General features: G+C 43.3%; 2 protein-coding genes across 6 annotated transcripts; one reads left to right on the top strand and one right to left on the bottom strand.

The window, feature by feature from the left end:
* The first annotated feature begins 1,189 nt into the window (after positions 1-1,189).
* On the top strand, positions 1,190-4,241 carry LOC106586542 (ADP-ribosylation factor-like protein 6). Of its 4 annotated transcripts, XM_014173949.2 has the most exons (9): positions 1,190-1,652; positions 1,905-1,958; positions 2,103-2,164; positions 2,296-2,364; positions 2,577-2,671; positions 2,822-2,951; positions 3,070-3,125; positions 3,293-3,305; positions 3,599-4,241. In XM_014173949.2, exons 1-9 carry the CDS (start codon positions 1,530-1,532, stop codon positions 3,630-3,632), a joined length of 636 nt encoding a protein of 211 aa, XP_014029424.1. In that variant the 5' UTR covers positions 1,190-1,529; the 3' UTR covers positions 3,633-4,241. The 4 variants fall into 4 exon arrangements, with proteins under 4 accessions (XP_014029424.1, XP_014029428.1, XP_014029426.1 ...); XM_014173953.2 differs by lacking the exon at positions 1,905-1,958 and having other exon boundaries at positions 1,191-1,652; XM_014173951.2 differs by lacking the exon at positions 3,293-3,305 and having other exon boundaries at positions 1,191-1,652.
* Positions 4,242-5,668: 1,427 nt separating this feature from the next.
* LOC106586537 (F-box only protein 47) lies at positions 5,669-11,311 on the bottom strand. Of its 2 annotated transcripts, none has more exons than XM_014173941.2 (11): positions 11,116-11,311; positions 10,779-10,990; positions 10,352-10,531; positions 10,071-10,147; positions 8,070-8,147; positions 7,857-7,965; positions 7,599-7,772; positions 7,224-7,373; positions 6,618-6,760; positions 6,323-6,482; positions 5,669-6,228 (listed from the first exon to the last, which is right to left on the bottom strand). In XM_014173941.2, exons 2-11 carry the CDS (start codon positions 10,948-10,950, stop codon positions 6,131-6,133), a joined length of 1,341 nt encoding a protein of 446 aa, XP_014029416.1. In that variant the 5' UTR covers positions 10,951-10,990; positions 11,116-11,311; the 3' UTR covers positions 5,669-6,130. The 2 variants fall into 2 exon arrangements, with proteins under 2 accessions (XP_014029416.1, XP_014029417.1); XM_014173942.2 differs by having other exon boundaries at positions 10,779-10,971.
* Between the last annotated feature and the right edge of the window lie 3,057 nt (positions 11,312-14,368).

The raw sequence follows: 14,368 nt of genomic DNA, 5'->3' as shown, positions 1-14,368 counted from the left end.
TAATAAAGGCTCCTCCCAGGCTGGTAAGGATAAATAGGTTCCTCTCAGGCTGGTGTATAATAAAGGCTCCTCCCAGGCTTGTAAGGAAAAATAGGTTCCTCCTAGGCTGGTGTATAATAAAGGCTCCTCCCAGGCTTGTAAGGAAAAATAGGTTCCTCCTAGGCTGGTGTATAATAAAGGCTCCTCCCAGGCTGGTAAGGAAAAATAGGTTCCTCCTAGGCTGGTGTATAATAAAGGCTCCTCCCAGGCTGGTAAGGATAAATAGGTACCTCCTATGCTGGAAAGGATTAGGGTTGCAAAATTCTGGGAACTTTCAATAAACTTTCTGGTTTTCCAGAAATCCTGGTTGGAGGATTCCGGATTTCCTGCTTATTCCCTCATTCTAGAATCCTCCAACCGGGATTTCAAGAAAACTTCTTTAGAAAGTTCCAGTCATTTTGCAGTCCTAGTAAGGATAAATAGGTGCCTTGCAGGCTGATAAGGATAACTAGTTGCCTCCCAGGCTGGTATATAATAAAGGCTCCCCCTAGGCTGGTAAGGATAAATAGGTGCCTTGCAGGCTGATAAGGATAACTAGTTGCCTCCCAGGCTGGTATATAATAAAGGCTGATAAGGATAAATAGGTGCCTCAAAGGCTAGTGTCTAATTAGTAGCCTTTATCAAATCAAAAACATGGAAAGTTTGTTATAATTTTTGTAGAACAGTCATTGCTTTATAAAGCATCGATTTATAAAGATTTTTCCACAATCAAATCAACCTTGTGGATTTCCAAGTGGGTAAAAAAAAATCAGCATCAATCTTAAAGTACAATTACCAACCAGAGAGCAGTTGCTATTATTTACCAGCCTTATAAAATAATTACCACCCGTGTCCACAAGTGTTTGAAGGATTTATTTCAGGTGAACTTGTTAATACTGGCCAGCCGATGGCGCTGTTGGACCGTGCAGTATTAGTGCTGAGGTGAAGGATTTGTTTACTACTGTTGTTACTGTTGTTTACTACCTACCTGTGAGTAATTTATCAACTATGGATGAAGCAAAGGGGAAAAGTCCTGTTCTGCTATTGTCATTATGTTTGTTAATTTATTCATATTAAATCAACTAGTTTTTTTGTGTATAGGCTAATACTATATTGTTTGAACAAAATTAAAATGAAAATTCCAAAAGCACCAAGTATATGGCTATTACAGTGCACTGTAAAGAATAACGCATGACTGTAATTTGGCTCCTGTAAGTATGTAATGAGCATGAAATTAACATTATCTCATGTCCATCTCAGAATCACTCCGTATTGCGAGGCAGGTCACGAGGAGGTTCAAGAGCATTAATTCACTCTAATAGGCTTATTCCAAGCCAGGACAGCCAACCTGCTGCTGTTACCTTGTCCTTATATCCACGCAACATTCTATTTTAATATGTTACACTAAATTGCGACGAGAAATGGTATACACTTTCGACGATTTCTCGAGGGAGTAGGTAGCCTGTACCAAATACATTTAACCTTAGGATCAAATGTTTTAAGTGGGACACATGGGCCTGTTAGACAAACTGTCGGGATGGCTGGGGCTGAAGAAGAAAGAAGTGAACGTGTTGTGTTTGGGACTGGACAACAGCGGGAAAACTACCATCATCAATCAACTGAAACCCAGTAATGTAAGTCCAATGACATGGCCCAACTATAATATAGGCCTACTGTAGGCCATTGACTGATGTATCTGATTGCGCTCTAAATTGTAACCTGTTGATGTGATGTCCTACTGTAGCCGCGCGCGGGCCGGTCAGTGGAAAGAGACGGAGTTTTATATCTTGAGAGTTAGCTGAGACATAGAGATGTTGCTTATTTATAAGAGCTGTGTGTCATCGCATCGATTGCACTGCAATCATCCACCGATTGCTTGTTTTCAGCAAAGCTTATTTGGCCCACTCTCAGACGACTGGAAACATGTTAGTCAGGTAAAGGTCAGTATAGCCTATTTCACCCTATTTTACCATTTATTTTGACAAAGTTAAGTTAGTTTTTTTTTGTCTGTGTTTGTTATTGTGTGTGTATGGGTGCGTGTGCGTGCGTGCTTGTCTGTGTCTCTGTCTGTGTGTGTATTACAGACCCAGACACAAGACATTGTCCCAACTATTGGCTTCAACATAGAAAAATTTAAGAGTTCAAGGTAGTAATTTACTTCTTACGTAAACTTTGTTTAATTTAGTGAACCAGATGAAAGTAATAAGAATTATATTATTTGATACTTATTCTATTGTGTATGTTGATGCGTAACATGTATGTTGTGTCTCTACAAAGTTTGTCCTTCACAGTGTTTGACATGTCTGGTCAGAGCAGATACAGAAACCTATGGGAACATTACTACAAGTAAGACTTTACACCGGCAATGTTTATCTACAACTGCATTATGCGATAGGACATCTTAGAGTAATCAAGTATTGCCTGTAGAGCAGTTTTAATGGTTACACAACTCTACCCCCGTCTCCAAGTAGTAATTATTAGTGATGTAGAGATCAGATTCAGTGTTGTTTATCCCTGTTTCTTGTTGATTACATCATTTTCTGTTGTGGTGTCCACAGAGAGAGTCACGCCATCATATTTGTCATCGATAGCGGAGATAAATTACGAATGGTCGTTGCCAAAGAGGAGCTGGATACTCTTCTCAATCACCAAGGTCAGAGAATGAGAGCGAGAGACAGAGAAAGGAAGAGGGGGACAGACAGACAGACAGACAGACAGACAGACAGACAGACAGACAGACAGACAGACAGACAGACAGCCAACAGTTTTTTCACCTGTTCTCCTGTATTCCTGCTCCCTCCAGACATCTGCAGTAGGAGGTTGCCAGTGCTGTTCTTTGCTAATAAGAGTGACCTGAGAGAAGCCATGTCTTTAGTCAAAGTCTCTCAGCTGCTCTGTCTGGAAAACATCAAGGACAAACCCTGGCATATATGGTAAGACACAACTCTATCCTAGTCACACACACACACACACACACACACACACAAAAGAAGGTACAGACACATACAGTGATATTGGGATAGGTTACTAGCTTCTGTCCATCTGTTTTAGTGCCAGTAATGCTGTAAAAGGAGAGGGTCTACTGGAGGGGGTGGACTGGCTACAAGGTACAGTACTGTGTGTGTGTGTGTGTGTGTGTGTGTGTGTGTGTGTGTGTGTGTGTGTGTGTGTGTGTGTGTGTGTGTGTGTGTGTGTGTGTGTGTAAATTACTTTTTTCTAATGTAATTTTGACACCAATAGTGAATTCTTCTGTTTTGTTCCACATTACCCATAGAGCAAATTGCACAGTAAGTATCATGTGAACTCACATTAGTTTATGTCACTGTGGTGGACTTGGTGAAGTACAGATGGATGTTGTTGATAAGTTAGGAACAGGGGAGCCTGTATTTAGTCTTAAACACTGTAGTTATGTGGTTCTAACAGGTATAATGTTGACGTATGGGTAATGATGATTAAACTCCCCTATTCTTAACTCTCTAGTGCCGTACTGTTCTAGGTGTTTTGTGGACCTTCAGGTCTTATTGTTCAGGCTGTTCGTTGTAACTTTAATCTCATGAAATGTCCATATCTTTATAAACAGATCATATCAAAACAATGAAGACTTGATTAAATAAAATGGATGAAATGTTTATGCTGAAGGATCGTGATGGCGAGAAGAGAGAGGCCTCAGTGACTACAACATGGCTCCTCCAACCGGGCGTGTCATTGGTTATCTGATGTCACTATTAATACAGTGCAAGGAATCACTCTTTCTATTTGTTACTCTGTCATGATGCCTACTGTATGATATTGATGTAAAGTGTTGATGTGAAGTGTTGCTGAACAGCTTGTTGCAGTGTAGAGACCACCCTCTGAGATTGTTTGAGTGTTATTCAGTGTTACTGCACGTGGTGTGTAACTGTGCTGTCTGAATGTGGAAAGATATGATTCATGTATTCTGTTGTAACATTTTTACCCTCTGCATTTCTGAGCTGCACTTAATACTTGTTTTTTTATGCCATTTAATGTGCTGTGACTGTTTTTCAGACATAAACTCAGCAAAAAAAGAAACGTCCTCTCACTCAACTGCGTTTATTTTCAGCAAACTTAACATGTGTAAATATTTGTATGAACATAACAAGATTCAACAACTGAGACATAAACTGAACAAGTTCCACAGACATGTGACCAACAGAAATTGAATAATGTGTCCCTGAATAAAGGGGGGGGTCAAAATCAAAAGTAACAGTCAGTATCTGGTGTGGCCACCAGATGCATTAAGTACTGCAGTGCATCTCCTCCTCATGGACTGCACCAGATTTGCCAGGTCTTGCTGTGAGATGTTACCCCACTCTTCCACCAAGGCACCTGCATGTTCCCAGACATTTCTGGGGGGAATGGCCCTAGCCCTCACCCTCCGAGGTCCCAGACGCGCTCAATAGGATTGAGATTGGGCTCTTCGCTGGCCATGACAGAATACTGACATTCCTGTCTTGCAGACAATCAGCATTGTTATGCTGGAGGGTCATGTCAGGATGAGCCTGCAGGAAGGGAACCACATGAGGGAGGAGGATATCTTCCCTGTAACGCACAGCATTGAGATTGCCTGCAATGACAACAAGCTCAGTCCGATGATGCTGTGACACACCGCCCCAGACCATGACAGACCCTCCACCTCCAAATCGATCCCACTCCAGAGTACAGGCCTCGGTGTAACGCTCATTCCTTCGACGATAAATGTGAATCTGACCATCACCCCTGGTGAGACAAAACCACATCTCGTCAGTGAAGAGCACTTTTTGCCAGTCCTGTCTGGTCCAGCGACGGTGGGTTTGTGCCCATAGGCGACGTTGTTGCCGGTGAGGATCTGCCTTACAACAGGCCCACAAGCCCTCAGTCCAGCCTCTCTCAGCCTATTGCAGACAGTCTGAGCACTGATGGAGGGATTGTGCATTCCTGGTGTAACTCGGGCAGTTGTTGCCATCCTGTACTTGTCCCGCAAGTGTGATGTTCGGATGTACAGATCCTGTGCAGGTGTTGTTACACGTGGTCTGTCACTGCGAGGGCGATCTGCTGTCCATCCTGTCTCTCTGTAGCACTGTCTTAGGCGTCTCATAGTACGGACATTGCAATTTATTGCCCTGGCCACATCTGCAGTCCTCATGCCTCCTTGCAGCATGCCTAAGACACGTTCACGCAGATGAGCAGGCATCTTTCATTTGGTGTTTTTCAGAGTCAGTAGAAAGGCCTCTTTAGTGTCCTAAGTTTTCATAACTGTGACCTTAATTGCCTACTGTCTGTAAGCTGTTAGTGTCTTAATGACCCTTCCACAGGTGCATGTTCATTAATTGTTCATGGGTCATTGAAAAAGCATGGGAAACAGTGTTTAAACCCTTTACAATGAAGATCTGTGAAGTTATTTGGATTTTTACGAATTATCTTTGAAAGACAGGGTCCTGAAAAAGGGATGTTTCTTTTTTTGCTGAGTTTATTACACCAGTCAGTGCTAAATATATTCCTATATATTGGGATGTTTTAATGAAAACAATTAAAAGGCTTGATATTTTCTTGATTTGTAGTCTCTTCCTTTTCATCAAAGGGGGTGACAATTTATCTTTCTATTTGCTGGATCTTTATGTTTATTGATCTCACATAGTGAGAGGAGATAATAGTGAATCAACACTGCAGACCCCAAAGGCCATTTTAATAATTTATGCAAAAACAGATGAGTTTCAGCTTCCATCAACACAGAAGCATCAAGTACAATCAATGCATCATAACCGTTACACTGTACAAGTTGAACACCTTTATGAAATCCTAATAAATAGTTGCAAACTTATGTTAATAAATCTATAAATATAATTAAATACTCCTTTACTGGATACCAATATTTTAAAGCAGTTAATTTACAAAAGTACAAATAAGCTCTATAACAAAAGTATAAAAGTGTAATGATGTGAATACTGTTGACAAAGGGAGAAGAAACCCTTAATTTTCCCTATCTTGGGCTAACTTCACTCCTTTTATATCCCTCTTTCTGCTCAAACACAAACCTTCAGATCATTTCCCTGAAAGTGTCCCTACTCTCTCCTGTTCTTCTATCTCTTATCCACTCACTTTCCTTTCTCTTTCCTCAATCCTTCTTGAGGAACATGTAGACTATCTCAGTGTGGAAGTGAGCGCTGGCATTCAGGAGGCTCTGGAAGGTCTCCATGTCCTCATGACGGTTACCTGAAAGAGAGGGAGATTACTGACAGTACACACAAAGGCCATATGGCTATCTGGGACCAAACATAGTGAACCACCTGCCCTGCCATGTCCTCACCTGCCATGACAACCTCGTACATCTCCATGGTAACCTCTGAGAACATGTTCTCAACGCTCTGGATGAACGACCACCTGTCTGACGGCGACAAGAACACCTGGCACACCTGCTGCACCATCCTCACCGACCAGTTCATACAGTAGCCGTCCTTCTCACACACCTACAATACACACATATGAAACATACCTATAACACACAAGCATTTCGCTACACCCGCAATAACATCTGCTAAATATGTGTATATTTTATTTTATTTGAATAGCCATCCATCTCACACACACAGATGTGTACTGACCAGTATGAGGTAGACGAGGAGTCGTGAGATCTCAAAGAGGCGTCCGTTGAGAGCCTTGCTAGCCAGAATACTGTAACACAGACTGTTCCCACACAGGATCAACAGCCTGGCCACGCTCTCTACATGCCACGCCTGGGGGAGCACTGGGGAGACCAGAGAGATGTGATGAGCACAACGAAGACGCTGTGTGCACCTGAATAAAGGTGTGTGTATGTGTGTGTGTGTTAAGATATGGTAGCCCTTTCGTGCAGTCAACGACGAAAAGTGCCCTCTTTCGCCTCACGGGTGGAATATTATTCATATTTTTCATAATTTCATAATTAATAAAGATTATTTATTTCATAATTAATAAAGATTATTTTTTTAACTATGAAAATCCAGTGTTTCTGTCAAACAGTTTTGTTATATTTCAGTCTACTGTGATGTATATAAAGTGTAATATTTGGATGCAAACTCAGCTCTATATCTGACATGGTACAGGTGTCTTCTTTTTTGTAAGCCCATGACCATGTGCGTGAGGTAAATACTTTGTTTCAAAGGCTACCAAGAATCACTCTGTGTGACCGTGATTTAGCCCACTACAGTAAAAGGTTAAAGTATGTGTACCTGTGAGTTCCTCCAGTATGGCCAGTACGGTGTCAGTGGTCCAGTCTCTAGCCTCCAGGTCACTGTGGAGCAGGATCACAGCCTTGGCCAAGTCCCACAGAGAACACTGGGCTACTCCTGCACCCAACTGCTCCTGCCAGCCCAGAGAACCTGGAAAAAATACAGACTGTTAATACACACACACACACACACACACACACACACACACACACACACACACACACACACACACACACACACACACACACACACACACACACACACACACACACACACACACACACACACACACACACACACACACACACACACAGACTCTACCATGGGCCAGGGTTGGAGGATGTACACACACGCGCAAACTCACTGCATACTAACCGTCAGGCAGCCGTGGTCCGTAGAGTATGAACAGTAGCCTGGCCTGTGAGACTATGGGCCAGGACTGGAGGATCCTGGTGAGCCAGAACAGAGTGTCTCTACGGCTGCTCCACGGCTCCAACAGAACCTGACGACAGAACCCACGGATCTGCAGCTCCAACCGCTGACATGCTCCTAGACACAGATGGAAAACATTACACTCTCTCTCTCTCTTTCCTCCTCACACCCTCTCTCTCTGAATTAGGGACAGACACACACCTGGCTTTCCAGTGACGACCAACTCAATCTTCCGGGGAAGGTTTGTGAAGTCGCACAGGAAGTTGAAGACCCGGTGACACTCCAGCTCATCCCAGCCCGCAATCAACGTCTGTAAGTCAAACAGCAATGATCTGTTACATATCCTTGTTTAACCTTGTTTTGTCTTGTGTGTTTCATAGGTATTTTTCTTTTGAAACTACTTTAGGGTCTCACCTGCAAGAAAACTCCGTAGCTGGAGAAGAAAGGGCAGCCTGTTGAGGCAGTGCACTGCTCCATCATGAAGCACGGGACCTGAGAGGCAGGGAGAGACAAGCGGTCTATGTAAGTCTATGGACATCTACAACCGGTCTCTCCAACCCTGTTCCTGGAGAGCTGCCGTCCTGTAGGTTTTTGCTCCAACCATAATCTAGCAAACCTGATTCTAATAACTAGCTGGTTGATTAGCTGAATCAGGTTAGTTACACCTGTGGTTGGATTGAAAACCTACTACAGGAGGATAGCTCTCCAGGAACAGGGTTGAAACACTAATCTACAGTATGTAGGCCTTACAACACTGAACAAAAATATAAACGCAACATGTAAAGTGTTGGTGCCATGTTTCATGAGCTGAAATAAAAAATCCCTGAAATGTTTCAAAGGCCTTGTGCTGGGGACAATAAAAGGCTACTTTAAAATGTGAGGAGTATTTCTGTCTTTAATAAAGCCATTATGTGGGGAAAAACTCATTCTAATTGGCAGGGCCTGGCTTCCCAGTGGTCCCAGTGGGTGGGCCTGGCTGCCAAGTGGGTGGGCCTATGCCGTCCAAGGCCCACCCATGGCGGCACCACTGCCCAGTCATGTGAAATCCATAGATTAGGGCCTAATCCTGAACTTTCTTACGGGCCGCCCCCAGGTGGAAGGGTAGGTAACAACCCATCAGCCACACTGATCCTCGACACTGGGGCCCCTCAGGGGTGCGTGCTCAGTCCCCTCCTGTACTCCATGTTCACTCATGACTGCATGGCCAGGCACAACTCCAACACCATCATTAAGTTTGCAGATGACACAACAGTGGTAGGCCTGATCACCGACAACGATGAGACAGCCTATAGGGAGGAGGTCAGAGAACTGACCGTGTGGTGCAAGGACAACAACCTCTCCCTCAACGTGATCAAGACAAAATAGATGATTGTGGACTACAGGATAAAGGAGGTCCGAGCACTCCCTCATTCTCATCGATGGGGCTGTAGTGGAGCAGGTTAAGAGCTTCAAGTTCCTTGGCGTCCACATCACCAACAAACTAACATGGTCCAAGCACACCAAGACAGTCGAGAAGAGGGCACGACATAACCTTTTCCCCCTCAGGAGACTGAAAAGATTTGGAATTGGTCCTCAGATCCTCAAAAGGTTTTACAGCTGCACCAGAGAGCATCCTGACGGGTTGCATCACTGCCTGGTATGGTAACTGCTCGGCCTCCGACCACAAGGCACTACAGACGGTAGTGCGTACGGCCAAGCTTCCTATATACCAGGCGGTGTCAGAGGAAGGCCCTAAGACTCCAGCCACCCTAGTCATATACTGTTCTCTCTGCTACCACATGGCAAGCGGTACCGGAGTGCCAAGTCTAGGTCCAAGAGGCTTCTAAACAGCTTCTACCCCCAAGCCATAAGACTCCTGAACAGCTAGTCAAATAGCTACCCAGACTATTTGCATTGCCCCCTCCCCTTCTGCGCCGCTGCTACTCTCTGTTATTATCTATGCATAGTCACTTTAATAACTCTACCTACATGTACATACTACCTCAATTACCTCAACACCGGTACCCCCTGTATACAGCCCCACTATTGTTATTTACTGCTGCTTTTTAATTATTTGTTATTCTTATCTCTTACTTTTTGGGGGGTATTTTCTTAAAACTGCATTGTTGGTTAAGGGCTTGTAAGTAAGCATTTCACTGTAAGGTCTACGTAGACCTGTTGTATTTGGCGCATGTGATGAATAACATTTGATTTGATTTTTATTTATTTATTTTAATAAACTGATTTCCTCATATGAACTGTAACTAGGTAAAATCTTGTATATTTCACAACCTGTGTTATAATGATTAACTGGTTCTTTTTTCTTTTTTATGTGTAACAACTCATGATTACTACAGTAATTTAACAATGTTGCTAAATATCCTTATTATTAATTTCCATAACCTTATCTATCTCCCTCACCTTTCTCTGTCTTACCTGGGAGAACTTGCTATATATAAACTTCAACCTGTCCTTTGTAGGTAGCAACAGGGTACACCTCTTGAACAACAACCCTGAGACAACAAGCAGAAACAAACAACAAGGTGACACCATGACTACATCTGTTCCTCAACCCTGAATGAATAAAGAATGACATAACACTTACATGACTAAAAAGCACTTCTAGACACAGTTCTCTTGAGGTAGCCTAGAGTGTATTATGAAAAGTGCTGTGTTTGACTTCATATTCCTGCCTATAGGCTGTACCTACTACCTACCCAGCGCTTTGTAGTGTCCCAGGGTGGCGGGGTCCTCTTTGGGAGACGGAGAGGAGGGAGAGGAGCAGTGCTGGAGCTTCTGTAGGATCATTCTGTTCCTCCAGGTCTGAGTAGAGATGTGATTCACAATGTAGCGATTGATGGCCTTGGACACCATGCTGAACACACTGATCTCAAGCACTGTAACACACAGAGGCATGTGGGTCAAATACACACACACACACACACACACACACACACACACGGACACATAGCTGGCTAGCCTAGTAGAAGACATGACTGGAAAGACAGTCATTAGGTCAATGACAATCAACGATACACATTGACAGGCCCACCAGCCTTCCTTTCCTTCTCTCCCTTCCTCCATTCATTCATTCATTCATTCATTCATTCATTGTATTTAAACCAGTTAGCTAGTTAGACCTACCAGAGAGTCTGTCCAGGACCATGTCAAAGACCTCTGCAGGAAGCCTCTCGAAGAAGCAGCCACTGGCCATGCCCTGACTCCGGGTCGTGATGGTTCTCACCGGATAGGGCTGGCGACGGGACCGGCGGTGGAACTTCTGGGTCATGGTGAATTTCCTGGTGACTGCCGCCATCGCCACAAAACTGTCCGGCCGCTATTGACCCGAGGATAAACTAGAAATTTGGCAAGAATAACTGATTCATTTCCAAAGAGAACAACATCAAAGACAGCTGTCAACTTTAAGAGTGAACTACTTACTGTAACTAGCTAACGTTAGCTGTCATTTGCCTGGCTTTACCTTTAGCTTTTGGCGACTCCAACAATAGCATACACTGAGTAAACTTGTGAGCTGTCCTCAGACTTATTCCTTTCTTTTTATCATAGACTATAAAGTGAATATTTTAGCTAGCTAGCTGCTGAGAAGAAACGTTTCCTGAGGCTGAGGTAGGACTACAGACAGACTTGCTGGTTTTTGGCGACCCCTCGCGAGTGAAACAGTTCTGCCGCGAAATACTCATCTCGCGCGAAAAAATAACCATCCCTTCCATCAACATTTTCTGAATGTTTTTGTCCTGACTCTCAGATGTACTTTTGTACTGTCATGTAAACGTGCGATGTATGATACATTTGCCTATGATCCCCATCCCTCTCATGTAGGCTAGTCTAATGATTAGTCTAACATGACATGAGCAGATTTCTTGAAATGCAGTTTTTAGATCTACTGTAACAGTAGCCTATGAATAAAGCTATTAGAATGTGAAAAGTTTAGGCCTTATCTGCATTCAACAGGTGCTTACAATGATCAATCAAATATAAATGTCATATTTGTTGTCCTAGAAGCAGATAATAAACACCTAATTACAGACAGAGGCCCAATAGTTACTAGCCTTTCCTTGAGTTGTGGCCCAGCACAGCTCTCTAATGCATGGAGGATTACTGCGCTTCCCCTAAGGCTATTAACTCCTCGGTATTCATATGGGATCTCCCTCTGGAGGAAGTACACAGGACACATAATCCTATAAAAGAGACTGACACAGGGCAGGATGGGCTGCACTATGCTGCTAGAAAAGCTACTGTTAGGCTACTGTGTGGAGGAATGACAGCCAGATTGGGAATATAGCCTTGTGTGCCTGTCTTCTATAGCCTCAGTAGACACAAATGTAGTGAATGGGACTAAGAATACAGTGGCAGACTGTCTATCACTGACCAGATCAAGAGCAACCAGCAGATTTGGATGAGCTCACACCACATGGGATCTCCTGTATATCAGGTACTGTACTTATGTGTCACTCTGTTGTCCCATGATAAGAGCTTTTTATTTATTTATTTAACATTTATTTAACTAGGCAAGTCATTTAAGAACAAATTCTTATTTACAATGAAAAGGCAAAAGGCCTCCAGCGGGGACAGGGCCTGAGATTTAAAAAAAATTAAAAAAATACAATATAAATATAGGACAAAACACACATCACAACAAGAGAGACACAACACTACATAAAGAGAGACCTAAGACAACAACATAACAAGGCAGCAACACATGACAACACAGCATGGTAGAAACACAACATGACAGCAACATGGTAGCAACACAACATGGTAGCAGAAAAAATACATGGTACAAAAATTATTGGGCAGTCAACAGCACAAAGGTCAAGAAGGTAGAGACAACAATACATCACACAAAGCAGACACAACTGTAAGTAAGAGTGTCCGTGATTTGAGTCTTTGAATGAAGAGATTAAGATAAAACTGTCCAGTTTGAGTGTTTGTTGCAGCTCGTTCCAGTCGCTAGCTTCAATGAACTGAAATAAGGAGTGACGCAGGGATGTGTGTGCTTTGGGGACCTTTAACAGAATGTGACTGGCAGAACGGGTGGTGTATGTGGAGAATGAGGGTTGCAGTAGATATCTCAGATAGGAGGGAGTGAGGCCTAAGAGGGTTTTATAAATAAGCATCAACCAGTGGGTCTTGCGACGGGTATACAGAGATGACCAGTTTACAGAGGAGTATAGAGTGCAGAGATGTGTCCTATAAAGAGCATTGGTGACGAATCTGATGGCCGAATGGTAAAGAACATCTAGCCGCTCGAGAGCACCCTTACCTTCCGATCTATACATTTATGTCTCCGTAATCTAGCATGGGTAGGATGGTCATCTGAATCAGGGTTAGTTTGGTAGCTGGGGTGAAAGAGGAGCGATTACGATAGAGGAAACCAAGTCTAGATTTAACTTTAGCCTGCAGCTTTGAAATGTGCTGAGAGAAGGAGAGTGCACCATCTAGCTATACTCCCAAGTACATGTATGAGGTGACTACCTCAAGCTCTAAACCCTCAGAGGTAGTAATAACACCTGTGGGAAGAGGGGCATTCTTCTTACCAAACTACATGACCTTTGTTTTGGAGGTGTTCAGAAAAAGGTTAATTAAGGGTAGAGAAAGCTTGTTGGACACTAAGAAAGCTTTGTTGTAGAGCATTTAACACAAAATCTGGGGAGGAGCCAGCTGAGTATAAGACTGTGTCATCTGCATATAAATGGATGAGAGAGCTTCCTACTGCCTGAGCTATGTTGTTGATGTAAATTGAGAAGAGCGTGGGGCCTAGGATTGAGCCTTGGGGTACTCCCTTGGTGACAGATAGTGGCTGAGACAGCAGATTGTCTGACTTTATACACTGCACTCTTTGAGAGAGGTAGTTAGCAAACCAGGCTAAAGACCCCTCAACGACACCAATATTCCTTAGCCAGCCCACGAGAATGGAATGGTCTACCATATCAAAAGCTTTGGCCAAGTCAATAAAAATAGCAGCACAATATTTCTTAGAATCAAGGGCAATGATGACATCATTGAGGACCTTTAAGTGACACATCCATGACCTGAGCAGAAACCAGATTGCATACAAGAGAATAATATAGACATCAAGAAAGCCAGTCAGTTGATTATTGACAAGTTTTTCCAACACTTCAAATAAACAGGGCAAAATAGAAACAGGCATATAACAGTTAGTATAAGCTTGATCTCCCCCTTTAAATAAAGGACGAACTGTGGCTGTCTTCCAAGCAATGGGAACCTCCCCAGAAAGGAAAGACAGGTTAAAAAGGTTAGAGATAGGCCTTGCGATGATAGGGGCAGCAACCTTAAAGAAGAAAGGGTCTAAACCATATGACCAAGATGTTTTTTTGGGGTCAAGTTCAAGGAGCTCCTTTAGCACCTCGGACTCAGTGACTGCCTGCAGGGAGAAACTTTGTAGCGGGGCATGGGAAAAAGAGGGAGAAGCATCGGTGATAGTCGCATTAGAAGGGGTGGGAGATGAGGAAATGTTGGACGGGCAAGGAGGCATGGCTGAGTCAAGTAGGAATCCTGACTTAATGAAGTGGTGATTAAAGAGCTCAGCCATGTGCTTCTTGTCAGTAACAACCACATCATCAACATTATGGGACATGGGCAGCTGTGAGGAGGAGGGTTTATTCTCCAGGTCTTTAACCGTTTTCCAGAACTGCTCCTTAAAGTAACTAACTTTGGCCTTCCGGATAGCTTGAGTGCACTTATTTCTCATT

The sequence above is a fragment of the Salmo salar genome, chromosome ssa25, assembly GCF_905237065.1.
Source record: "Salmo salar chromosome ssa25, Ssal_v3.1, whole genome shotgun sequence".
Classification (NCBI taxonomy): Eukaryota; Metazoa; Chordata; class Actinopteri; order Salmoniformes; family Salmonidae; genus Salmo; species Salmo salar.
The sequence above is the reverse complement of the archived record's forward strand: the minus strand, read 5'-3'. Positions and strand labels throughout refer to the sequence as shown.